This window comes from Dasypus novemcinctus, chromosome 26, assembly GCF_030445035.2.
Source record: "Dasypus novemcinctus isolate mDasNov1 chromosome 26, mDasNov1.1.hap2, whole genome shotgun sequence".
NCBI lineage: Eukaryota > Metazoa > Chordata > Mammalia > Cingulata > Dasypodidae > Dasypus > Dasypus novemcinctus.
Window position 1 is genome coordinate 57,146,846 of NC_080698.1, and position 25,300 is coordinate 57,172,145.

General features: G+C 52.3%; 1 protein-coding gene across 7 annotated transcripts in view; it reads right to left on the bottom strand.

Moving 5' to 3' along the window:
• MGLL (monoglyceride lipase) overlaps positions 1–25,300 on the bottom strand; it is a 131,317-nt gene that overhangs the window by 68,868 nt on the left and 37,149 nt on the right. For 4 of the 7 annotated variants that reach the window (XM_023589578.3, XM_004461169.5, XM_058288132.2 and 1 more), the window contains exon 3: positions 18,605–18,711. The exons of the other annotated variants lie outside the window; for them this stretch is intronic. In XM_023589578.3, coding sequence (XP_023445346.1) covers positions 18,605–18,711 — 107 coding nt within the window. The remainder of the gene's footprint in view (positions 1–18,604; positions 18,712–25,300) is intronic. 7 annotated transcript variants of the gene reach the window in all.

Genomic DNA, 25,300 nt, shown 5'->3' on the forward strand with positions numbered 1-25,300 from the left:
GGATGGATGGATGGATGGATGGTAGGCAGAAGGGTGGATATAGATAGATAAGTAGAAAGATAAGCAGGTGGATAGATAAATAGATGAGCAGATAGAATGACATGGAAAAAGTGGCAGAATTATGGAAGTGGGTGCATCTGGGCCAGGGTGAGGAGGATGCTGGAATTCTCGGAATGGGTTTTTATGATTTTTGCAGCTGTCCTGTATGTTTGAAATCATTGCAAAATAAAAACTTTTGAAAAAACTCTAGGTCATGGATTTGTTATGTAGAATAAATAAGATAAAAGATGGCAAATGCCTGGGAGCCTCTCAGCCCCGTTAGTGTCCAGAATACCATGTTGTTGCACTCTATGTTGGAAGAAGGTGTGTGCTAGGAGGTGCCCTTGGCTGTGATAATAACTGAGCCCACTCACATCAAGATCAAACTAGGCAACATGTGAAGAGCTCTTTGATTGGGCTGTCAGCTGTTCAATAAATACTAATAAATATTAATTAAAATATTATTTCATCCTGTGAGAATCCTTATCAGTAAGTACCCTGGGAGGTAAGTAAACTTACATCCACTTTTTAAAGTTGGAAACCATGCTGGTTAGGATGGAGCTGTGCCTGGCAGCAAATTCAGGTTTTTCTAAGAGCAATCAGCAGTCACCCAGTCATAGCCGATGCATACGGAATAGCCTGTGAACTTGGCAGTAAGCTAAGCACTCTACCTGGAACACCTCATAGAATCCTCCTGCTAACCCTATCAGACAAGAAGAGGCTTTTATTATTCTCTTGCTGCAGGTGAGAGGTTCACACAGAGAGGTTAAGTTACCTGACCAGGGCCACACAGCTAATAAGTAGCTGGGCTGACTCAAGCCTGGTCTCTGTTTTGGTTCTAGTTTCAGCTGTAACCTATGCATACAGTATAATTAGGCACATTTTTTCTCAGTTTCTGAATCACAGTAAATAGCATTCATGGTATTGAGAGTTTCCTTCCCCAGAATTATTCAGTCTTTCTTTTTAACTTTAACACAGCATCACAAGTAAGTAATTTGACTTTTTTCTCCTCCAACCAATGACTCATTTAAACACGGAAACAGCTTCTTCTAGAGACAGAGTGATGTCTGTTTTCTTCTTATCAGAAACCCTTAAATATTTTCGTCTTTGGAGCCAGATGAATAATTTGGAATGAACACCCCTTTGGGGTAAATTTCGTTTGAAGGACAACCAGGTGGCAAATTATCAGGGCTGCACCAGCACTGAAAGAGGCAAAGATGGCACTGATTTCCAGAAGCACCCATTTGGCTTTTAAAGCCCCTGACACTCGTTCAGGATTCAGGATTCCGACTGCGCATTTGCTTATGGCCCTCAAAAGAGCTACAAGTTTGTGGCGCTTCAACTAAGCTGAGTAAACAATGTGCCTGATTCATGCGTGAATAACTCCGCGTCCGTGCTGTAGCTTCCACAGCAATCACTTTTTAAATTTCTTGAAAGACAAAATCAACAGTGGGTGAAAGAACCAGCCGTCGTCAAAGCGAAGCCTCCCATGCTGCCAGAGGCTGCCTCTGTGACATTTATGCCCATGGGCTGAATCGCTCTTGGATTACATAAACTGGGAAGTGGGAGCCACCTTCTGCAGCAAAGGTGGGAACTGTCTATTGAAGAGGAGGGAACCAGGAAAAAAGAAGTTTCTCTTCTCAAAGATAGTGTCCAATCTGTGGTGAAGAGAAAAGGGGTCTGTGGGTGGGGAGAAGGGCAACATGGATATTCACTGGGCACCCATGGGTGCCTGGGAGGTTCTCCAAGCAGCCACCAGCCTCATTCAACCTCACCCACAGATCTATGACTCAGTTACAGGCAGGAAAGGGAGGCTCAGGGAGGGCCAGGAGCTTGTCCAAGGTCACAGCGTCCTGTCCTCTACAAAGATTCCCAGTACCCCTCCCCAAGGTATACCTGGCCCCCTCCTCTCACGTACACTTCTACAGGGCCCCTGGAATAAGCCTCTCCACTAATTTTCCTTTGAAAGCAAGTCTATCTCCTTCATTGGACTGAGGTCCTTTGAGGAAGTTGCTAAGTCCGTGTCATTTCCATATTCCCACACCCTGTACAGAGCCAACACGTAATACCATATGAGATGTTGGTTGAATCTTTTTATTCCAGATATTGGCTCTATCTTTTCGATTTTAACGACACTACACTTTATTTAAAGTAAATTCTACAGAAAAGAATTGACGGTGGCCTGTGGTGACCCTGGAGCCCTTTCCTCTCCTTGGAATTAGCCAGATCCATCTCTCTCCCCTTCCATCCTCTTTCTCAGTCTTGGAGAGTACCTAGATTCGAGTCATTTCTCAGCTGACTGCCCCCATCGTGATCTCTCCATCAGTAAAGCAGGACCTGCCTGTTTGAAAGGCACGGCTACAGGACTGTGCCCTCAAGAAAAGCGTTTAAGAAGTTAGAAGAGGGGGGTGGGGGTGGTGGGGTTGAATGGGACCTCATATTTTTTGAATGTAATATTTTAAATAATAATAATAATAAAAAGAAGTTAGAAGAAAGCAGCTTTATTGGTTTGTTCTGGAGGATCCTGGAAGTGTTTTGCCAAACCATGTGGCAGGAGGGCTTTGTGGGGGTTATTTTCTTTCAAATACAAAGTCGAAGTTTGCTAAAAACAGCAACACATATTTAGGAAATGTTGAACCTTCTCTAAGCCTTGTATTAGCCTTATGTTCTTCATCCTCATCCTCACCATCACCATCATCACACCACGACCATCATGCCACCACCATCGTCATCATCACCATCGTCATCGTCATCATCACCTTCGTCATCGCCAGCATCACCATCTATGAGAAGCTATCCCGGATCCTAGGCTAATAATCCCACAGAAATCCTACAAAGTCGGTACTATCGCAGCTGTTTCATAGACGAGGCAATGGAGGTTGACAGGTGACAAGAAACTCTCCTGAGGTCCCTTAAGCAATAAATGGCAGGGCAGAGCTATGGCCTTGTCTGTCCGGTTCCAAAGACTATGCACAGCTTATTAGTCCAAGCCAGCCATAAAGTTCCACACTTCATGGCTCAGGGCAAGGATCAAATAATTGGAGAATTATTTCTTATCTATAGATGGGAGCTGAGATTGTACGATTCTCAAGGGCAGGGGCACTACCTTCCCCCCACCCGGCCACAGGAGGAGCAGGTGGCAGCACGCAACAGATGTTTGACTGACTGGACTGATGAAGAAAGAATCGACTGTTAGGGTCCCCAGGGACCTCTGTTCCATCACATGGAAAACGTTTCCAGCAGAGATGTTGAAGTCCTCAGTGTGGCTCCAGGAACAGAACGGATGCCAGCATTTTGTGAATTTATAGTCTTGGAATGACTCTTATGACACTATCCAATTTAGACAAGTTTCACCTATTAAGAAATAGAATTCGGGCAATTTTCAGTGTGTGCCTTCAGCAAGTAACTGAAACGTGATCTACGGTCACTGATAATAATAAGTAACAGTTGAGTGCATGCTACATACCAGATTCTTTGCTAAAAACTCCATCTCAGTGGCTACTTAATCCTCGTGAAAACCCTATGAGGTAGAAATTTTAATACCCTCATTTTACAGAGGTCGGGACTAAGGCATAGAGATTGTATAATAAGAGGACATCACGAACATGTTTATGCCAATAAATTTGACAGCTCAGGCGAAATGGACAAACACCTCGAGAAATACAACTTAATGACTGACACAAAAAGAAAAACAAAATTTGAATAGACCTTTCTCTATGAAATCGAAGTCATGATGAAAATCCTTCCCACAAAGAAAACTGCAGGCCTTGATGGCTTCACTGGTAAATTCTACCCAATATTTTAGGAAAAAAAAAAATACCAATCTTATACACTTTTAGAGAACAGAGTAAGAAGGAACACTTCCAAGTTCATTTTACCCGCCCAGCCTCTCCCTGGCACCAAAACCTGAGAAGGACGTGGAAAAGAGAAGTGCTACAGACCAAGCCCTTTCCCACACCCACCCCGACTCGTAAATGTTTGAGCCAGGATTTGAAACCATCTCTGACACCAAAATCTGAGTGTGTAACCCTGCCACTTTTCACGCCACCCATTCCTGCACTCCTGGCGAGCCCTGATGTGGGGATGTGTAATGAGTCCAGAGTCATAGAAATAAAATGTTAAGAAGCAAGGCCTGGGATCCAGGATCACTAAATAAGGGAATGCTCTCCCAGCAGCGCGCCGTCCACTCCCACTCTCCTCTCTGGCACGTCTCTGCTCCCTCTGCACTGAAAGCCCCCTCCTCTCTTCTTCCTCCGCTGGCGCCTTGTCCTATCCCCCCTTGCCCTGCCCAGGAGCAGGCTCTCCCGGCCCCCAGAGCGCGCCTCTCTCAGGACAGGTGTGGCTGCCTCAGTGCAGTGCTTCTCAGATAAGAATCACCTGGAAGGCTTGCTGAGCACCCCTGGTCCACTCTGATGCTGGGGCAGGGCCTGAGAATGTGCGTTTCTAGCCAGTTCCCAGGTGGTGCTGATGCTGCCAGTCAGCTGAGAGCCACTACCAGAGCAAGCCCCTTAGACGGGGGGATTGTGCCTTCCTTCTCAGGGCCTAGATTGCTAGACACTTAGTTTACGAGACTCAAGTGAAAAGTCTCCTACCAAGAATCAGGTGGTCCTTAAGCACAGGCTTCTTCCAAGTCAATTTTTAAATATCTCCCTCCTCCCTCCCCCATCCCATCAAAAACCAGTGTTTCAAAATTCGAGTAACCTGTATCACCTAAACACTGCCCTAGGTGCCCTCCTGCACAAATTTGTTCCTTTGGCCCAGACTGCAACCCATGAGGGGGATATGATGGTTAATTTCACAGGTCAACATGGCTAGGTCAAGGTGTGCAGTTAGTTCAATCCTGCACTGGCCTGCTGTTCATATGAGAGCATTTCAATCGGGATCCGCATCTACGATCAGTTGATTGCATCTACAATCAACAAAGGAGATTGCCCTCAGCAATGTGGGGAGTCTCTTCATCCAACCAGTTTCCAGTCTTAAAAGGCAGAAGTGAGAAGTTCAGGTCAGAAGACGTTTCTATCTTGGTTCGGCACTAGCCCTTGCTGGAATTTCCAGTCAGCCAGTTTCTCCTGGGGAAGTTGGACTAAGAACACCAGTATCACCATTACTGGAATTTCCAGCCTGAGGTCTGCCCCAGAAAGTTCCAGTCATGTAAGCTAATGGCTCATAATAAATCTCTTAACAGATATGATGATAAGAACTCTCTTAACACCCATCCTGCTGGTTCTGTTCTCTGGAGAACCCTGAGACAGGCTCTCCCATGAAAAAGGCGAGGCCCAAGATGGCCGTGGCACTGCCGGGGCCACAGCTGGTGGGGGCGCACCTGCCGGCCGCTGCGGGGGTTCTCGTAAGTGCCGCAGGCCCCGGCAACGTGCCGCACTCTTCCCTGTCCCGGCCACCTCGACGCTGTCCCTCGCCGGGCCACCGGCCAGCCCCTCCCCAGAGGAAATAACAAGAAAGCGCCCCTTTCCTATTTGCTCAACCCTTCCCAGTTCACAAAGCACATTTACGGCTAGTTTCTTGTTTAGAATCAGAGAATTTTAGATCAGGCAGGCACTTCCTAAATTACTCAGTCCAGTAGTTTTTGAAAAAGTTTTTTTTTTAAGTAAGAGAATCCTTTAATCAAATGAAATCAGCAGACAAAGAGCTGGGGGCTTCTACTTGAGGTGGGGAAAGAAGGCAGAGCCCTGGGCTCCTGGGGGTCCCCATCCGGGCAGCCCCGAGGAAACCCCCGGGGGCCGCCCAGAACCCAGGCTGAACTCATGCCACCTGGCCCAGGCCTCTGCACTTCAGAGAACTAAGGTGCCAGCAGGGAGGGGGACGTGCCCACGGGCGAAGGTGATGGGGTGTTCAGCTCTCTCTCTGTATTCGCTGGTATTCTCTTTAGGAGACAGTGGGAACTGAATCCAGGACCTCCCATGTAGGAGAGAGGCGCTCAATCGCTTGAGCCACCTCAGCTCCCTGGTTTGTTGGGTCTCTCTCACTGTCTTTCCTCTTTGTGTCTCTTAGCTGCATAATCCTGTTGCATCAGCTTTCTGCACCTGCCCACCATGCCAGCTCACTGTTCTGCTCGTCTTCTCCAGGAGGCACCGGGAACCAAACCTGGCACCTCCCATGTGGTAGGTGGGAGCTCAATACTTGAGCCACATCCACTTCCCCCTCTGTAGTATTGATGGGAGGTGTTAGAGTGGCAGAACACTTAGAAAAATATTATTCACACGCTTCCATGAATTTTACATCTTTACCTTGTTTTACTTTTGACATATACTCCTGAATATAATCTACTAATAGTCCCATGGCTAAGTCCTTCCTCTCCGTCAGATCAAATGTCATTTCCTCAGAGATACCCACCCTGGCTGAGCTAGTGCCCACTGTTACTGCGACACGACCCTTTCCACTTCCTCTGTAGCATTTAACATGATTTGTAATTATTGCATTTGCTGTTCATTTGTGTATTATCCCCTCCAGAATGTAACTGACATAAAATCAAGGGCCATGTCTGTCTTCTTCATTTATTTCCAATGCTTATGCCAATTCCTGATAGGAAGGATTTTCTGAATGGACAAAAAATTCCCGTGATTGGAGCCAACCAGTGCATGTCCTATTTGTCATAGCAGCACTGGTAAACTGAGGCAGCCTCCCTCCTTGTTAAGCTGTTTGCCCCTGGGTAGGCCCCAGAGGTCTGCTCCAAGCCCCTAACTGCCCACCAACCTCATTCCCACAACTTGCCTTAACCTTCCCGTGTAGGCAGGAGCGTCCTCACCTCCCTGCAGCAGCACCCTGCCCCTCCCCCCATCCTGCCTTCTTTAAACAAGCTTCTCGGACCAGCAGGGGAAAGGGCAGCTCGTCCCTCAGTGTCTTGTATATATCACATCATGTTTCTGCTCTGTTCTCACTCATTTATTTCCTTTCATTTCTTTTTCAGATTAGCTCCTATCTAGGTATATTTTGTATTAGAGAAGATGTGGGTTTACAGGATTCCCTATAGCCAATAAAGGTTTACTCTCCAGAATATATAAATAAATCCTTCAACTCAACAACAAAAAGACTACCAATTTTTTTTTAAAAATGGGCAAAAGACTTGAAATGACATCTCTCCAAAGAGGATCTACAAGTGGCCAACCTGGCCATGAAAAGATGCTCAACATCATTAGCCAGCAGGGAGACACAAATCGAAACCACCGTGAGCTACCACTTCATGCCCACTAGAACGGCTACTATTTCACAAAATGGAAAACAGCAAGCTTTGGCGAGGATGTAGAGAAATAGGAAATCAGCAAAAGCATCCTTGTATTTTTAAATGTGTGAATGCCGTCTGAAAGAGAACACTGGATTTCCCCCCACGGCTCTGCCACCGTTCAGGACGCATCCGTTTAGTACCATAGGTGTCATCTCCTGTCACGCATATATCCACGAATGGCAGTGACGTCCGGAGAACAGGCAGGTGCTGGGGAAAGCCTGAGTGGGCAGGGTGAGCCCCACTCGCGCCCGGCCACTATGGGGTCTGGCTCTCGGGACAGCTGGGTTTAGCGATTTCCATAGATTTCCTCAAAAGGCAAAAGAGATGTCGTAGGAGGAAGAAAGCAAGACTGGGTTTATCCAACACCAGGGCTCGGACTCACCCAAGCTCACCTCAGTCCTTCCTGGCAGCCCCAGCAGGAGAGAGCAGTGCTGCTGCATCCACCCGAAGGCAACCCGACCGCGTTGAAACAGGCCGAGGCCGCGGACCCAGCGAGCGAGAACACCGTGCGGCCTCCCCCGCAGAGGCTGCGGGCTGCATTCGACTTCCGGGGCTTGGCTGGATTCTCACACAGCAAATCCCACACGTCTGAGTATTGTCAGCCCATTTTCCAGAAGAGGAGTGCCAAGTCCAGAGAGGCTAAGTAGCTTTCCAAGATCACAGAGTGACGTCAAACCAACGCCTGTCTCTCTAAAGCTGGGGCCATTTCGCTTTTGTTCGCAGATGGAGGGAAGGAAGGACCAGTGCGAGCCTGGGGGGACACCTCCCGAGGTTAGGCATCCTCACAGAGGATTTATTCGAGAGGGGCTTTATTATCACCTAGAACAGAAGGGGAAACTGAGGTTCCAGCACATGAAAGGATTGTTCAAGCCGTCCTGGCAGCCCGGTAGAGGTCCTGGCTTTGTAGCCAGCTGTGAACAACTCCAAACCTGATGCTTGAAGACAAAAACACCCAGATTCCAAGCCGGGCTGCCTCTTCCCTGGGTAATTGATAAAACCAGATGACACGATGTTGTAGAAGGGCTCTTTTAAACTGTAAGAGGCTGTGCTTGCACAGCATGCTTTTACCGCTTTCCAGGGGCCCAAGAGTGCTGCGGGCCTCTGTTTACAGGTCAGGGCCCTGGCCCCCCACCAAGGTGGGCGACAGGTGGTAATCAAACAGCTAAAGAGGCAGGCTCTAGAGCCTGATGGCTCGAATTCAAACCTAGGCTCTGCCCCTTTGCCGCTGTGCGACCTCAGGTAAGTATCTTAACCCCTCTGGGCCTCGGCGTCCTTGTCTGTAGAGGGGGATCATGATAGTACTTGCCTCGTGGTGGTGCTGTGAGGGCTCTGTGCATGTAAAACACTAACAAAGTGTCTGGCACATGTTCGGTGAGCAATGAGTGCGACTATTACTCTCCTTACGATTAATATTACTGTTAATATTGGGGATCTCAGCAAGAAGGGCAGAGGCCTAAGCAGGCATGGCGTGGAGGCGGGGCAGCGCCTGCGTGGGCTCCAGACCCAGACAGCCCGCCGGGGACCCGCTAAGGGGCGCGTTTCTGCTCCCGCACTGCCAGCCGCAAACGGCACCTGCACCGGGGATCTCCAGGAGAAATCCCCAAAGGGGCAGGAGGCCTGGAGTCCAACGCCCCTGAGGACTGCAACGCCGAAGGCAGGGGTCCCCCCGGATGTCACAGCCCCCTTTGGTCCCCTTGCATCTTCCCTGGTTCACACCTGCCGGCCAAGTCCGGGTGATTCCACCTGCACCCTCGGCTCCGATCCTGACCTCAGGTGAAGTCTGGCTGCGCCTCCCCACGAAATGCACCTGCTTCGTCCCACAGCCACACCCCACGTGGACCAGCCAGGACCACGCGCTGGGCAACGCATCCACGCCCTGACCGCGCCCTGCAACCGTGCGCAGCACCCCAGGGGGTCTTTCCAAAGGGCGCGCCAGCCCGCGGCGCTCCCCTGCCTGCAGCCCCCGGGCGGCTCCCCGCGCCCCGGCCCCTCCCATCTCTCCCGGCTGCTCTCCCCGAGAGGGCACCCTGGATGCCCGGGCTCGCTGGCGAAGCTGCGGCAGCCCCGCGGGCGCAGGGCCGTGGCTTTCTCTGGCTAATCCCTCCTGCCGTCGTGAGCAGGTCAGAGGCAACAGCACGTCCTCAGAAAGGCTTCTCCACCTGCTCAAACCCAGGCAGCCTCCCGCGCCGCTCCTGCTCAGCACGTCAGAGCAGGTGGCAGGCACCGGGTCTGCCTCGTGCCCTGCGGGGTCCCTTGCGCCTAGGACGGCGTCTGGCTCACAGCCAGGCACCAGGTAAACACTGAAGACTAAAGGAATACCCCTCCCCCAAATACAACCCCCTGGGCACTGGAATGTTCTCTCCCCACATACTTGCTCACATCCCACCGCCTGTAGGAAAGTGCCCTTAAAAACCCTCAGACGGAACTGTGGTAACTAGACTTCTTTCTGTAATCGTGCTTTGCAGATCCCACGTCGGCGGCATTTCTAGGGGGTGTCTCGTAAACCAGGTGTGGCCCCTGGCTTGCTAGGAGATATCGCCTGGTTCTCAAGGTGGGGCTCCAGGACCAGCGCCGCCAGCCGCCTGGGGAGCCTTGAGAGCTGCAGGCTCCCAGGCCGGCCGCTGGGCAGCTGCATCGGGAACTGGGCAGCGGTGCCAGCCCCCATGGTCCTCGAGCCGAGTCTGGGGACCCCCGCTCTATCTCCTCTTACCCCCCGGCCTCACTACAGCGTCATGATGCTCTCATTTTACAGATGAAAAAACAGAGGCACGTGGAGGTGTCCGCTGTGTTCAGGAAAGGCGCACAGGACAAAAATAAACTCCTATCGGAGATGGACAGCAAAAAGAAAGGCTTGGGTACGCTTAACTGTGAATAAAAAGGGAAAAGGAGTGGGGAAATGAGAGGAAGAGAAAGAGGAAGGGGACGGCGGGGCCTCCGGGGCGAGGGGGGCTCCGCCCCTCCTCCCGCACCTCACTTTTTGCAAGTCACGACCTTGCAGTTTGGCCCTGACGAGCTCTTGAAACCTCAAAGGGCAACGCACGCGGTTATTTTTCAGTCTTCTATTTACCGAGGCAGGGAAACTTGCAGACACATTTTTCGAACATTTCAAGCAAAAATATATTACCGTAACGGATGGTGAACTATTTTCGAACACACCCAGCAAGGGACCTTGACTCAAATCCGTCTCCCTGCATGGAAAGTACACACGTAGAATCTTCTAAGTATTTTTCCTGGATTTTCTGAATAGTTTTCTTCTGACTGGGTAGGGCTCACTCCCCATCGAGAATTGCACGTAACTGCCACCCACAAACATCCCCTCCACACTTGCTTTTCTCACAGGCCCCAGCTGAGTTTTTAAAAAAAATTTTTTCTCCCTTTAACACTTTCCCTCAAATATTTGCAGATAATTAATTCACTGTTAATCAGCAGAGAATAATTCCTTTATACTTAGTAAATAAAGAGAAGGTCTCTGGCCTGGCAAGCCTATTTTTAGAGGAGCCGTGCTAAGTGAGGGGCTGCGGATCCGCAGCACGGCCTCCTGCTGCGACGGGCTCTAAATGACCATCCTCGGGGATGGAGCGGCTGTGGCTTCCCGCTGTCGCCCTGCTCAGGCCCCGGCTGTCCTCCCCCAGCTCCTCCCGCTCGCCCTCTCCGGCTCCGATTGCTCAGCGCAGCGAGCATGGAAGGCCAAGGAGTTTCCCGTGAGTCACCGCCAGCAGCTGGGGAGCCGCGGCACACAGGCCACCGTTTCCTTGAGGGCTAAATTTAGATGTCACAGAAAAGCCCTTTTTCTGCGGCTTCCACCTGCTCAGACGTCAGCCGCCGGCGCCCCCCCATCAGCGCGCCCGGCCCGGCCCCTCTCCCCAGGGTCCCAAAGCCTCCAGGCTCGGGCGCTCCTCCCGGCGCCGTCCTCCCTCTGCCGACACGTCCCCGCGGAACCCAGCAGGGTGGGCGGCAGACCCCCGAGCTCCGCGTGCCAGGGGCTCGGTCTCCCTCTGGCCTGGGCCGAGCCTTCAGGCCCAGCCGCCTGGAGCTGGGCGAGTGCCTCTACCTGAACAGGACACCAGCACGTGATGTTCATATCAGGCAAAAAACACGAAAAACAAAAACCACAACAAAGCAATCCTCCCTGTTTCTGCCTGGTTTGGCTCCTGCGCCTAAAACGGTGGCTCCCAGCCCTGGCTGTACTTAAAATATCCCCATGCCCAGGCCGCACGAAAGAGCAGAGAAATCAGAGCCTCTGGGGTGGGCCCCGGCTCCCGTATTTTCCAGATCTCCCCCAGCGATTTCAGGGATGAGACAAGACTGAGGATGACGGCTCTAAGAGACCGCTTGCCTCTCTCCACACTCTTCCTCTTGGCAAGCTCCCAATTACCCCAAGGAGCCTCCCACCGCAGTCCCCGCTGCCCCCGCAGCTCTGAGGCCCCGCTCCCCTGCCTCGGCACACCTCAGCCGCCGGCTCTCCTCAAGCACCACTTGCGTGGCTGCAAAGCTCCCTTGACAGCTCCCCGCCGTCCTGGCCACAGACTCCAAGTTCCAAAGGGCCCCTCGCCAGATCCTCTCCACCATGATGAGCTCTCACAGTCTCCTGCTAACTGGGGGACTGAGATGTGGCTGTTCTTCCACCTATATTTAAACGTCCGCCTACCACACGGGAGATCCAGGGTTCAAACCCAGGGCCTCCTGACCCATGTGATGAGCTGGCCCACACGTGTCCTGATGCGCGCAAGGAGTGCCCTGCCACGCAGGGGTGTCCCCCGTGTAGAGGAGCCCCATGTGCAAGGAGTGTGCCCCGTAAGGAGAGCCGCCCAGCGTGAAAGAAAGTGCGGCCTGCCCAGGAATGGTGCCGCACACACGGAGAGCTGACACAGCAAGATGACGCAACAAAAGGAAATATGGATTCCAGGTGCCATTGACAAGAATACAAGCGGACACAGAAGAGCACACAGTGAATGGACACAGAGAGCAGACAACTGGGGAGGTGGGGACGGGGAGAGAAAGAAATTTTTTTAAAAAATCTCTAAAAAAAAAAAAAGGTCCGATCTGTTCTGGATTACGGATGCCTTCATTCAGCACACAGCGGCCCTGCCTCTCTTCTCTGCTCAGACCCCGGCCTCGCGGAGGAGGTGAGGAGCTCGCAGAGGGAGAGAGGAGAGCAGAACACACAACGCAAAAGGACGCAGCCTTGGCCTGCCAGGAGCTTCCTGCGCAGACCACTGCACGTGCGTGCTCATGACCCCACGGAGAAGAAACACCACCGCCAAGCTCTGCACTTGGAGTGGGGCTGCTGGCCTTCTCCGGGGCCACAGCTCACTCTACCCTGAGGATGACGGGCCTGGGTTCGTCAGAGCTGAGCTGTGCTTCCCAAAAAGACATGCTCACGTCATGGCCCCGTCCTGTGAATGACAAGCTGTTTGCCAGTAACTGTTGAAGATGTTCTTAGCTATGATGAGTCCAAACTGGGTTAGCCTGGGCCCTAATCCAGAATGACCGGTGTCCTTAAAAGCAGAGGAAATCTGGACACACGGGGAGAGAGACAGCCCGTGGCAGAGGCCGAACCACACCACACGAGCCGAGGCACACCGTGGCCTGCGGCCACCCCCCAGAAGCCAGGAGGGCGTGGAGCGGATTCGCCCCCTGAAGAGGAAGCGCCGACACTCCAGCTTTGGACTCTGAGTCTCCAGAGCTGTGAGGCAATGCATTTCTGTTATTTCAGCCAACGAATCCAGGTACTTTTCACAGCAGCCCTGGTAAATATGACTTCAGGTCAATACTACTGACGATGCGAATAACAGCCTTCACACCCGAACTTCACGAGAGAGCACAGGAAGGCAACACTGTGAGTTAGCTGTGCTATACCCCTCAAAAGTGCGTAAAGGAGAAAGGGCTGGGAAATGCTCGTCACAATCAATGCCGTTCCGGGAGCGTGGTGTGGCAGAGGCTGGGTTGGTTACTGGCAACATCCAATCTCTGCTTCTTGCTTACTTACAGAACCCTGTTTTGTTTGAGTCAGCTGATGTCCACTTCAAGAGGGACATTTCTTGATGTCCACTTAAAGAGTGACATTTCTCTGCCTCCCTTGCAGCTAGGGGCAGCCACGCAATGCACCACATGGAGCTGGGGTCTGCCAGGGAGCACTAAGAAGGGCTTTTCTTTCTTTCTTCTCTCTATTTCTTTCTCTCTTTCATATATATGTGTGTGTGTGTGTGTATATATATATATTTCATATACATATACCATAAAGTTTGTCATTTTAACCATTTTTCAGAGTACAATTCAGTGGCATTTATTACATTCACAATATTGTGCTACCATCACCACCCATTTCTAAAACCTCTTCATGACCCCAAACAGAAATTCCGTACCCATTAGGCAAAGCTCCCCACACCCCCACCCTTCTGGCCCTGGCAACCTGTTCTCTACTTTCTGTGTCTATGGATTTGCGTATTCTAGTTATTTCACATCGGTGAGGTCATACAGTATTTGTCTTTTTGCATCTGCCTCATTTTGTGAAACATGATGTCTCCAGCTTTTTCCATGTTGTGGCAAGCACCAGAACGTCATTCTTTTTTCCACTGGAGTAACAGTGCGTTGTTGGGATAGCCCACATTTTCTTTATCCATTCACCTGCTGAGTAACTCTCAGGTCATTGCCACCTTTCGGCTGTCGTGAATGACGCCGCTATGAACTCTGGCATGTAAGTGTCTGTTTGAGTCCCTGCTTTCACTTCTTTGGGGTGCATACCTAGAAGTAGGATGGCCAGGTCAGATGGTAAGTTTACGTTTAACTCTCTGAGGAACCGTCAAACTGTTTCCCGCGGTGGCCGCACCATTTTCCACTCCCACCCCAACATTCAAGCCTTCCAATTTCCTTCTCAGCATTCTCGCCAGCACTGGCTACAGCTGGCTTTCCTGATCGAAGCCGAGCTCCCTTTTCCTTGTTGCTTCCTTCTGCTCCCCGCTGGGAACATGAGCAGCTACCTGTGAGGAGGAAAGCCAAGTGCCAAGAAGAAGAACTGGGCCAAAGTCCAGCAGGGGCCTCGGGCGCTGACGAGGGCGACAGTACCGGACGGCCCCAGGAAGGCGTCACATGACATGAGAGAAAATTAAGCCTCTATTTGTTAGCTATTCGAGTCAGGTTTCTGCCCCATGCTGCCAAACCACTCCCCATCGAGATGTGTGCGTCGGTGGCATGAAAACGGGCTTTGGAATCTCCAGACTTGGTGAGAATCCTCAGCTACCTGGCCTCAGATTTCTCACCTATAAAATGAGGATAATACTATTAATTATTATGAAGCATTAGTGATAAAGACCTGGCATGCAGCTGGCACTCAATAAATGGCAGGAATCTTAATCCTCATGGCTAGAAAGTTGTTTATACCCAGGAGGTCAGGCGCTCAGCCTGTACTGTTCTAAGAGTCAACTGACCAGCAATGCTGAACTAGATACTTACTGACCACCACCCTGCACAAGCCAGTCTACCGGGCGTGCTGAGAAAAACAGCCAGATGGCCATGGCGGCTCTAGATTTCCATTTGAGCAATGAAATCCTAGAATCTCTTTGAGAAACGAGGCCCATGGTATTAAAGTCAGTTAGCATCGGATTTATCTGTGTTATAGAAACTGGCAATAAAAACCACCTTGGGTAGCTCTCATTTCCTTTGTGAAGCATTTCCACATCGATAGCTCCCTTTTGTCTCTGCGCCACGCTCTGAGTATCTGGGAGATTACAAGGCTTGTCCCAGAGCTGCAAAGCCAGGACCAGAGCCCAGCCCTCTTGAGTCCTCAGGTTTGTCGGCACCCCTAAATGGGACCCCTGAGAAGGTGCCCACCCACGGATCATCCCAACGACATGGCTCAGGTGATGAGGTTTATGGTTGAGCTGCAGAGTGGCCTAAGCTACTAAGTGCTCTGCCAGCTACAGGAAACCAAACTGGACAGAGCACTCACAGAGGCCTTCAGGGTGGTCAGCGGGCCCCTCACAGGCTAGGGGTCACCCACACTTTAGCACATGGCACACTGCGTGGTCTACATGATGGACAGGGTGCTGGGCGCTCTTTATGTATCATCTCACAACAATCCCCTCCTGTGTTATGTGTCATCTTGCCAGTTTGATAGATGAAAACGTTATGGCTTGGAATGGGTGAACTCTACCTCCGAGACCCTGCAGCTTAGAATCCCAGGCAAGTGGGGAGTTCAGCCCAGGTGCATCAGGGTCTGGGCTATTTGGCTCTCTGGGGTATAAGGCTCCAGCATTGCGGCTCTTCAGACACAGAAAGGATAACTTTTGCAGAGTAAAAAGTGACTAAATGCAGATGCGGTTTGGACTCTCCTGGTACCGGAGAAGGAAGCCATAGCCCCGTTAGCAGCTGCGTCCAGCTCCTTATGTTCAGTCCTTAGTGCATCTCCAATTGACACACAAAAAAACCCCGGGCCTCCTTGACCCGTGTGGAGCTGGCCCATGCGCAGTGCTGATGCGCGCAAGGAGTGCCCTGCCACGCAGGGGTGTCCCCCACGTAGGGGAGCCCCACGCGCAAGGAGTGCGCCCCGTAAGGAGAGCTGCCCAGCGCGAAAGAAAGTGCAGCCTGCCCAGGAATGTTGCTGCACACACAGAGAGCTGACACAGCAAGATGATGCAACAAAAAGAGACACAGATTCCCGTGCCACTGACAACAGCAGAAGCAGACAAAGACGACGCAGCAAATAGACACAGAGAGCAGACAACTGGGAAGGGGGGAGGGGAGAGAAAAAAAAAGACCCTGATGTTCTCCTGTTTACCTTACATTTAAGTAAAGTAAACCTTGGGAAAGGATTACACCTGCACATGTCTCTGTACAATTGCATGCACGGATATGTCAGTGTAGGGAACTACAAGGAGGTCAAGCTTCAGAACCGCGGTCTTGGGTTCAAATCCTTCCTTCACTCACTACCACATTTCTCAGCAAGAGGAAAATAAAGGCAAGATCACTAACCATCGATAACCCAAGGCACAAACTCACCCCAATGGCAACCCCCTAAGCTTTCTCCTACTATGTAAGCCACAATGATTTTCACCTTTAGACAATGAAAGTCACACCCACCTTCAACTGGGGTCATTTCTTGAATAAAACACCTCCCTTAGGCGTTTCCCAGAGATATGTCTTCCAATGAGTCATCAGAAATGGATAAATCAGGGAAGCGGACTTGGCCCAGTGGTTAGGGCATCCGCCTACCACATGGGAGGTCCGCAGTTCAAACCCTGGGCCTCCTTGACCCATGTGGAGCTGGCCCATGCGCAGTGCTGATGCGCGCAAGGAGTGCCCTGCCACCCAGGGGTGTCCCCCATGCCCAAGGAGTGCGCCCAGTAAGGAGAGCTGACCAGTGGGAAAGAAAGTGCAGCCTGCCCAGGAATGGCGCCACACACACGGAGAGCTGACACAGCAAGATGACGCAACAAAAAGAAACACAGATTCCCGGTGCCGCTGATAAGGATAGAAGCGGTCACAGAAGAACACACAGCGAATGGACACAGAGAGCAGACAACTGGTGGGGGTGGGGGGGAAGGGGAGAGAAATTGAGAAAAAAAAGAAATGGATGAAGCATGGAACTCGAGACAGGTGAGCACAACCAACCTTTTTCCTCACTATATTTAGAATGTCACAGAGAGCTATGCCTCAATTTTAGGTGCTATTCTGGAAACATTAAAAGGTGGGTTGTTTCTTTTTTCCCTTTTACTCTAAGAAGAGCCTTTTTTCTTATTGTGTTTCAAAGTGCTACAGTCAGGCAAAACAAATAAGGTACAACATCTACTTAATCCCATAGATTTGGTCAGGATTATCTGATGAGATGGTGGCAGATGCAAGTATGATAGAAAATAGAAACGCAAATACTTGTAGATGTTTAGCATGTGTATGACATAAATATCCTTTTCTTTCAGGGTTTCCCTATTTTTTTTCAGGGAGGTAATAACAATGACAACTGCAACAAGTATAAATGAAGACACAATAGAAAAAAAATCACACCTATCTTGAGTCATTACACAGCATGGAAAGTGCCCAACATAATGACACAGTCCCACAGCTAAAGCAGGATAAGCTTGAATATTATTTCTCAAACAGTTGCACAAACATCACAACCACAGTGGGAAGGAATTTAGCCAATATTCCCAATTACAAGGAGGTCTGCACAGATCTGGCTTGAAAAGGGCACTTGGCAGACGCAAACCAAATTTGCAGTTCTCTACATACAGGCTTTTTATCCCCGGCATTAGCTTCTGTATATATGAAAAACAGCTTTCCCTCCCGTTTACAAGGACACCTAACCCACATCACAGCTCCCCCGTCCCTGTTTTCAGCACCATCACTTAATTATCTACTTTTCAAGTAAAATAAAACAGAAGCAACATTTCTGCATCTGGGCCAGGATGCTGGAATTATATGCCGTGGCTATGGAGAAATCACCATTTTCATTTTGAAGAAATGAAGGAACTCTTCGTTTTAAAGACGCTCAGCTGAAATATCTAAATTGGGAGTTTTACCAGCCCTGGAGAATATCACAAAGATGACGGAGAAACGACATACTGACCTATCCCACGAGCACCAAGGTTTGACGGCTACTGTGGATTTTATTACAGGACAAAGAGTCAAATGGAATTGTCTACTCCGCCTGAGGACCTGTGTGAACGTGTGCATGTGTGCATGCATGTGTATATGTGCATCTGTGTGGACACGTGTGCACATTCGCAGCGTGCACGTGTGTATGTGCGTATGAACATGTGTGTGTGGGTGTGTGACTGTGTGTGTGTGTGTTATGTGTGTGTGTGTGTATGCCTATTGTGTGTATGTTTGGGGTTTTCTGGTGACCAGTGCGGCTCTTTGAGATGTTTCCTATTCTTCTGGCTTGAAATGCTTTGTAACCCTCTTCTGGTTAAACGGGTTTAATTTGCGCTTGAGCTGACGACACCACATCCATCTGAAGTCCCTTGGGAGAAAACTAGGGCCCATTTGTACAGAAACACTTTAAAAATGGAAGGCATCATTGCTTGACCCCGGAGGAGGTACTTATGTAAACGCACTCTGCCTGGGTTCTCTCCCGCTGCAGTTTCTAACCAGCCTGCCTCCAATCCCAGACTCAAGAGAACTGCTGATTGAACTATTTTTTTGTTTCAATAATTACTTTTTTTTTTTCACTTAGGCACATTATTCGAGAACATCTTTTTCCAGTTTCGCTGCAGGAATCGGAATGGAATAATTGAGGAGGAGGAAGGACGGGGGTGAGACGAGCCGGGAAGGGCGGCCTCGGAGCAGCCGGGAGCCAGCCCGTGGCGCCCACCCTTCTCGGGCACTCACCGTGATCGTGGGCGAACACCAGCAGGTCCAGGCCCGTCAGCATCTGAGCCAGCTCCTCGTAGCGCCCGCAGTGCTCCCCGGCTCCGTGGGAGACGAACACGAGGGCCCTGGGGGCGAGAAGGGGCAGCCGGTCAGGACAGGGACGCGCAGGGCAAGGCACGTTAGCAAGGTGGACACGAAACCGTGGTCTAAACGCTCCCTGGACCCAGAAGGGCTTGGCGTTACAATACTGGGCTTCGACAAGGGGGCGTGCAGGCCCGATGCGTAGGGCAGCGTGGGCGAACCTCGGGGACCTCGGGCGGAGTGAAAGGAGCCAGACACCAAGGGACAGATTTTGTAGGGTTCCACATAAATACCTAGAATAGGCAAATCCTTAGAGAGAGAAAATAGACCAGGGGGTACGAGGGGCTGGGGGGGGGAGGGGAGTTATTGCTATATTGCGCAGAGTGTCTACTGAGGAGATGAAAAAGTTGGTGAGGGATGGTAGTGACAGCAGCACAACATTGTGGACAAACAAACACGACTGAACAGTACACTCACAATGGGTAAACTGGAAATTATATGTTATGTATATTTTACCACCATATATATGTATATAAATGTCTATGGCTATGTATATATGTGCATGTGTATATATATGCATGTGTCAGTGTATATATGAATATATGCATTTATATGTGCATGTGTATATAAGTATGTGTATATGTATACATGTATTTTTGTATATATGTGTATTTGCGAATATATTTATGTGTATATGCACATATATATAGCTGTGTGTATATATGTATGTATATGCATGTGTGTATGTGTATATGTATTGTGTATATGATGTGTATACGCATGAGTAAGTATATATCTGTATATCTGTGCCTGCCTATATGCATACGCATGTGTGCATGTGACAAATATTCTCACTGAAGTCCTTCGGCCCTGCTGAGGCCCTCCTCACACGACGCTCGGAACCGGCTTTACACACATCACAGTTCATCTTTATTTTGCCTATTTTCTGGCTTACTTGTTTCCTGGCTTTCCCTTCCACCTTGGGGTGGGTGGGGGAAGTTTCAGCTCTAGAACGCAGCCGGAGGAAGCCCCAAAGCTGCATCCCCAGCCTTGAGTGTTGGATGAGTCAATGCCCCACGCAGGAGCCTGAGTCCCTTCTCCAAGTCCTCTCTGCCACACCGAGAAAAGTCGCAAGGGCATCCGCGGGGCTCACTTTGCTACTCACTTTCTTCTTCGAGTGGTGCTCAAGGTAACAGCATTTGCCTAATTTCCAAAGTCACCCCTGACAGCTGTCCTCCCTGCCCTTTTCCTGTAGATACAGGAAAAATATCTCACACCTCTTTCTTCACTGCTTCACGGAATGTTCAGCCTGCACCGGTTGCTCAGACATCAATTTAAACAAACGACGCCTGCCCAACTGAGCTTTCTCGGGTGGGCGGATGGGTTTTCTTTTCTGTTTCTCCCTCAGCTCTGGAGAGGCGTGCCTGGGACCTGTAACAGCCATTTCATCTCCCATCTTCAAAAGTGGCTACACTTCCAGAAGGGATGTCTCGAGTACTTTAAGGCCCTGCGGGGATATGCATTTAGCACAAGGCTAATGCAAACTGACAAGCCATCCAGCCCAGCAGAGGAGGGCCTCAGCGTTTCACCGAGTGTCCAAGGGAATAGCACTGAGGCACGCTCACTCTGCCCGGAACCCGTCCCGCTCCCCACCCCACCAAGGCAACAGGTGAAAAAAATACTGGCACCCTTCCTCTGTGGACATTTCTTCACCTTCTCATCCAGTGGATCTCAACCTCGGCCACACACTGGAACCATGCAGAGTTTTAAAAATACTGATGCCTGGGCGTCCCCCCCAGAGGTCCTGATTTCGTAGGCCTGGGTGCAGCCTGGGCATCTGGAGTTGTAAAAGCTCCGAAGTGGTTCTTAGGCTCGGGGAAGGTGGAGCAGCACCTGCTCTGATTGCAGTTTCCAGCTCTGGCTGGCTGCGGGATTGGGAGATGGAACTCCACACAGCGGGGCACACGGAAACTTGCAGCCGCTTTGGAGCCATGGATCTCCCTGGAGGCTATGCTGGGCAGGACGGTGTGACGCTGCACGGACCCCAGGAAAGCATGCTCTGAAAGCTAATCCATTTCTGTGGGTGGAGACCTACTGTAGGTGGGACCTTTTGATTAGGTGGCTTCATTTAGGACATGGGCCAGGGTGGGTCTTAATCCTCCTTCTGCAGGATGAATGCAGAGAGGGAGTGCGCGCCACTGAAGCAGGGTGCTGTAGGCAAGGAAGCCCGGAGGAGAAGGGAGAGCCCAGCAGACGCCGCCATGTGCCTCGCCATGTGCCAGAGGAGCCCAGGATGGTCAGCAGCCGGTCTTCAGGGGGAAAGTATTGCCTGATGAGGCCTCGATTTGGATATTTTCATGGCCTCCGAAATGTAAGCTCATAAGCTACTAAATCCCCGTTGTACAAGCAGACCCATTTCTGGTCCACCGCTTTCAACAGATTAAAACACTGGGCAAAGGGAGTGGATTGTAGCTCAAGTGGTTGAGCACCTGCTTCTATATATGAGTTCTGGGTTCAATCCCTGGTACCTCCTAAAAACAAACGAAAAAGCCAACCGTCACTGGGGAGCTGACATAGCTCAGTGGTTGGGCACCTGCTCCCCATGTACGAGGTCCTGGGTTCAATTCCCGGTACTTCTTAAAAACAAAACAAACAAACAAAAACCACTGGGCAGAACACGGGTTCTATCAGCCATTCCTTTGGAGGTGGAGCTGACCAGCCTGGCCATCTCACTGCAGACGGCGGAGGCCTCTCTGCCACGTGCAGCTTGGCAGCACTGCCCTGCCCAGACCCGGGCCAGGCGGCCCCGGAGCCACGAGCTGACCCTGGCCTCGTTCTGGTCAACAGCTTCTGCTGTTGCTAAGTGGGTTTCTCCTTAGTTCTTAGAGTCACATTTTGCTTGGACCTTCAGATAAGGCCACCCCCCACCCCCCGTCCCATGTTTACGTGTTGCCCAGACCTGAGTCTTGGTTTTGCACAATCTGTCTGGCTACGTGAAAATCACATCCTGTTATCCCTCTGCTCAAAACCCTTCAGGAACTTCCCTCTGCGGCCAAAAGCCTGCCGGTCTCAGGAATCACCCCCTCCCCGCTTCCCTTGCCCCCCACACGCAGGCAGGCCTCCTTTGGATGCTCAGTGGGGCCAGGCGGGGTGTGCGGGGCAGACATCTGACCCCAGGAGGGGGAGCTTGCTGCGTAAGCGCGCTCGCCGCGGGCCTAGAGCCCTCCTCGTCTGTCACGAAGGCGCAGTTGAGGAGCCGTGCTTTCCGTCGGCTGGCTCGGCCGGCCTGAGCCTGCTGCTGGCCTCAGCACATTCCCACCTTAGGGGCTCAGCGGCTTCCACTGGAGACACCCCAACCTTGTGGGCCTCTTGGGTCTCCAGCTCCAAGGGGCCTTGCCTGACCGCTCAGTGGAAACTACCCCCTCAGCACCAGCCACTCTCGAAAACTCCTGTGGTCGCTTGACACGCTTTCTCTGGTCTTCCCTGACCAGAACGCTCCGTGCCGGTTCTGGGGCATCTTGTTCGCTACGATCATCCTCAGCTGAGAAAACTCCAGGCACACAGTAGGAGCTTCATCAGGACTGGTTGACCCACCAGCCGACCCCTCGCTCAGGTCTGGATTCCTCTGCCCTGTGCAGCCCCCCGGGCCCAGAGCCCTACCCCCCCCACTCAAGTCCAGCGGCAGGTGCCCCCTGGGAACAGCCTGATGCTAGTTTTGGAGCAGCGCTCTGCTCCACCCACCAGCGCTCTGCTCCACCCACCAGCAAGGACACGCCGCTGCCCTTGCCACTCCTGCTGTGGACAGAGCTGCCACCGTCGTCGTCCCGGCCTGTGGCCTAACCCTGGAGCGGGGCCGGTCCCTCCAACGCCTTCCTGCCCTCAGCCCCGTCCACGTCCAGGCCCCTCCTGCCCCCCTGCCTCGGGGCCTTCACCCGGCCACATCCCTGGATGTGTGCGTCCAGTTCTGTCTCTCGGGGGAAAGGGAAAGCCCCCCAGGGGGCCCTCTGGTGGGACTTCCGCACTGACCCTGGGCTCTGGTGGTCCCTAGGAAACTTCTCCTTTGAGGTTTCACAGACCTTGGTGCTTACATTTCTGCTCTGAGGACGTCCATGGCCGAGCCCCGGGGAACCAAGCATTGACCAAACAAACAGAGAGCAAACCGGGAAGTGAGGCCTACGGGGTTCAAGTCCTGATGTCCCCCCCCGGAGCCAGGGGCCAGTCCCAGGACGACTCGGAGCCTCCATTTGCGCAGCGCTAAAATAGAAACAAAGCGCCGTCCACCTCGCCACCTCCCTTCCACTAAGAGAGTCCAGGAGGACCGCCGGGAGCTGACGACGTGCAGGCCCTGGGGCACGGAGGAGGCCAGAACCACCGTCCCTGCCCGCGCGCAGCCCGTGGTCTACGGGGAAGGGCGGACGTGCAGCAGGGAATGTGCCTGAATAGTTAGTGTGGACAGTGTCGCGTGCACAAAGGGAGAGAGCCACGGGCACGCGCGTCCTGGGCGGGGAGAGGGCTGTCGGGCCCGGGAACCTGTCCGAGAAATGAAGGGGTGCCCATTGCAGGCCACGGGGCCCCGTTCCTAGAAGCCTGCGCTGGAGGCAGGATGGGGCCCCCAGGGCCCCCGAGGCGGTGGCGCGGGGCGGGGTTTTGGGCTAAGCGGGGTGGGGGGGAAAGCCTCCGAAAGGTGCGCAGTGCGGCGAGCCGGCCTGGCGAGCTCTGCCCCGGTGGCTTCTGCAGAGAAGGCAGCAGGGGACAAGAGCGGGTGTCGTCTGGTGGCCGCCACGGCAGGGCCGCCTCTCCTGGCGCGCTGCCCGCAGCCAGCAGCAGCGGAAGCCGAGCTGTTCATGCAGACGGGGCGGTGCCCGCAGCAGCAAAAAAATTAGGTGGCAGGAGGGGCTGGCGCAGACCTTCCTCCTGGAGCTCCTGCCCCGGCTGCGGCCGCCTGGGAGCCCGTCGTTCAGAGAGAAGGCAGTGACTGTGGGGTCGCGGGCCCAGGAGCAGATGGCTCGCCTGACGCCAGCCCCAGAGGGCGGGCCCGGCGAGTGCAGCCCCGGGGAGAGAAGAGGGTTTGCGAGTGGGCCACTCTGTCCACGCCCCAGCTTGGCAACCTCCCCCTCCTTTGGAAACTTAAGTCTCCCTTTACTGGGCCTCTTTGGGCCTCAGTTTCCCCACCTGTAATGTGGGGATAATCACACTGCCGCCCTCACTGCGAGGGTAAATGAGAAAAACGTGTTGAAAGCGCCGCAGGCCTCGCCTGGCACAGAACGGCTCAGGGGAAGCGCCTTCTCCAGCGGCACAGATGGGCTCGCAGCGGGGAGGCGGGAGAGGAGAGCTGCTCGCAGTCTGGGGGCCTGCGCGGGAGCGCCAGCCGTTCCCGGGGCAGGCTCCTGGATCCCGCGTGCCTCCATTTCTCTCCTCGGGAAACGGGGACGCCCGAGCCCCCACACAGCGGGTTTTGAGGTGAAGCGAGACGAAGCACAGCCTGCCTTCCAGGCTGCCTTGATGATGAGAGGCTCGTGGTCACGCACAGCCGTGCTCACGTCCACTGCTGCCCACAACCTGCCTAGCGCGGCACGCACGGGGACCCCTGGAAAAACGGGGGGGAGGCATTCCAGCAGCCATCACTGCCTTTAAAGCAGGGGTTCGTAACCAGGGGTCCACAGAACCCCAAAGGGGTCAATGGAAAGATTTCAGGGGATCCCTGAGCTTGAAGTGGGAAAAATCAACTTATTATTTTTACTTTCTCGGACCTCTGATGTTGAGTGTCATAAAAGTGCCATTACATTTTGAGAAGGGGCCCGCGGTGTTCAGCTGCCTGGCAAAGGGGTCCGTGGGACAGAAAGGGGTCCAAGGGACAAAGAAGATTAAGAGCCCCTGCTTTACAGGCAAAGACCAGCAGTGAGAGGAAAACAACGCACCTCCACCTGCCAGGCATCACCCTTCCCTTACCGGTCTTCACACCTGCTCGTGCTCTCTCTGTCTCCGACTGTGCACCCGTAGAGAGCGGATGACAGTGCCTCCCTCTCAGAGTTGCTGGGAGAATAAAGCTGCCGGGACAGCGTGGCACCAGGTCTCTGCTGGGGATTGTGGGGGCTGTCCAGGCCCGTGGAAGGGAACTCATTTGTAACAGGACCTTTGACGATGGTGTAAGTCGAGGGGTGACAAAATTGAATGAAGGTGGGCCTTGGTCCCAAACGGCTGAGGTCTTGCTAAGCAAAGGAAATTGGACGCAGAAGGAGAAAGCCGAGCAAGAGACAAAAAGAGACAGATTGCCTGCCATGTGACAGAGGACTGCCAGAAAGCCACCGCCAGGCTTTGGAGAAAGCCTGGCCTCTCAGCACCTTGAATTTGGACTTCTAGCCTCCCAAACTGTGAGCCAACCAATTCCTGTTGTTCAGGCCAGCCCAGTGCGTGGTGTCTGTATATGGCAAACTAAGAGCGCGTCCTTCCTGCTTGCCCTTTCCCAGGCAATGCCAGGCTTATTAAAGGAAGAACTGAATTCCCAACTAAAGAAGTTTTCTGCTCATTTAATTAGGAGAAATCTGCAAAGCTCAGCGTTTGGGGGGAATGCTCGGTGGAAGGGAAAGAGGGAGGCGGGGATGTCGTTTGACTCAGGAAAGGGGACAGTTTCCA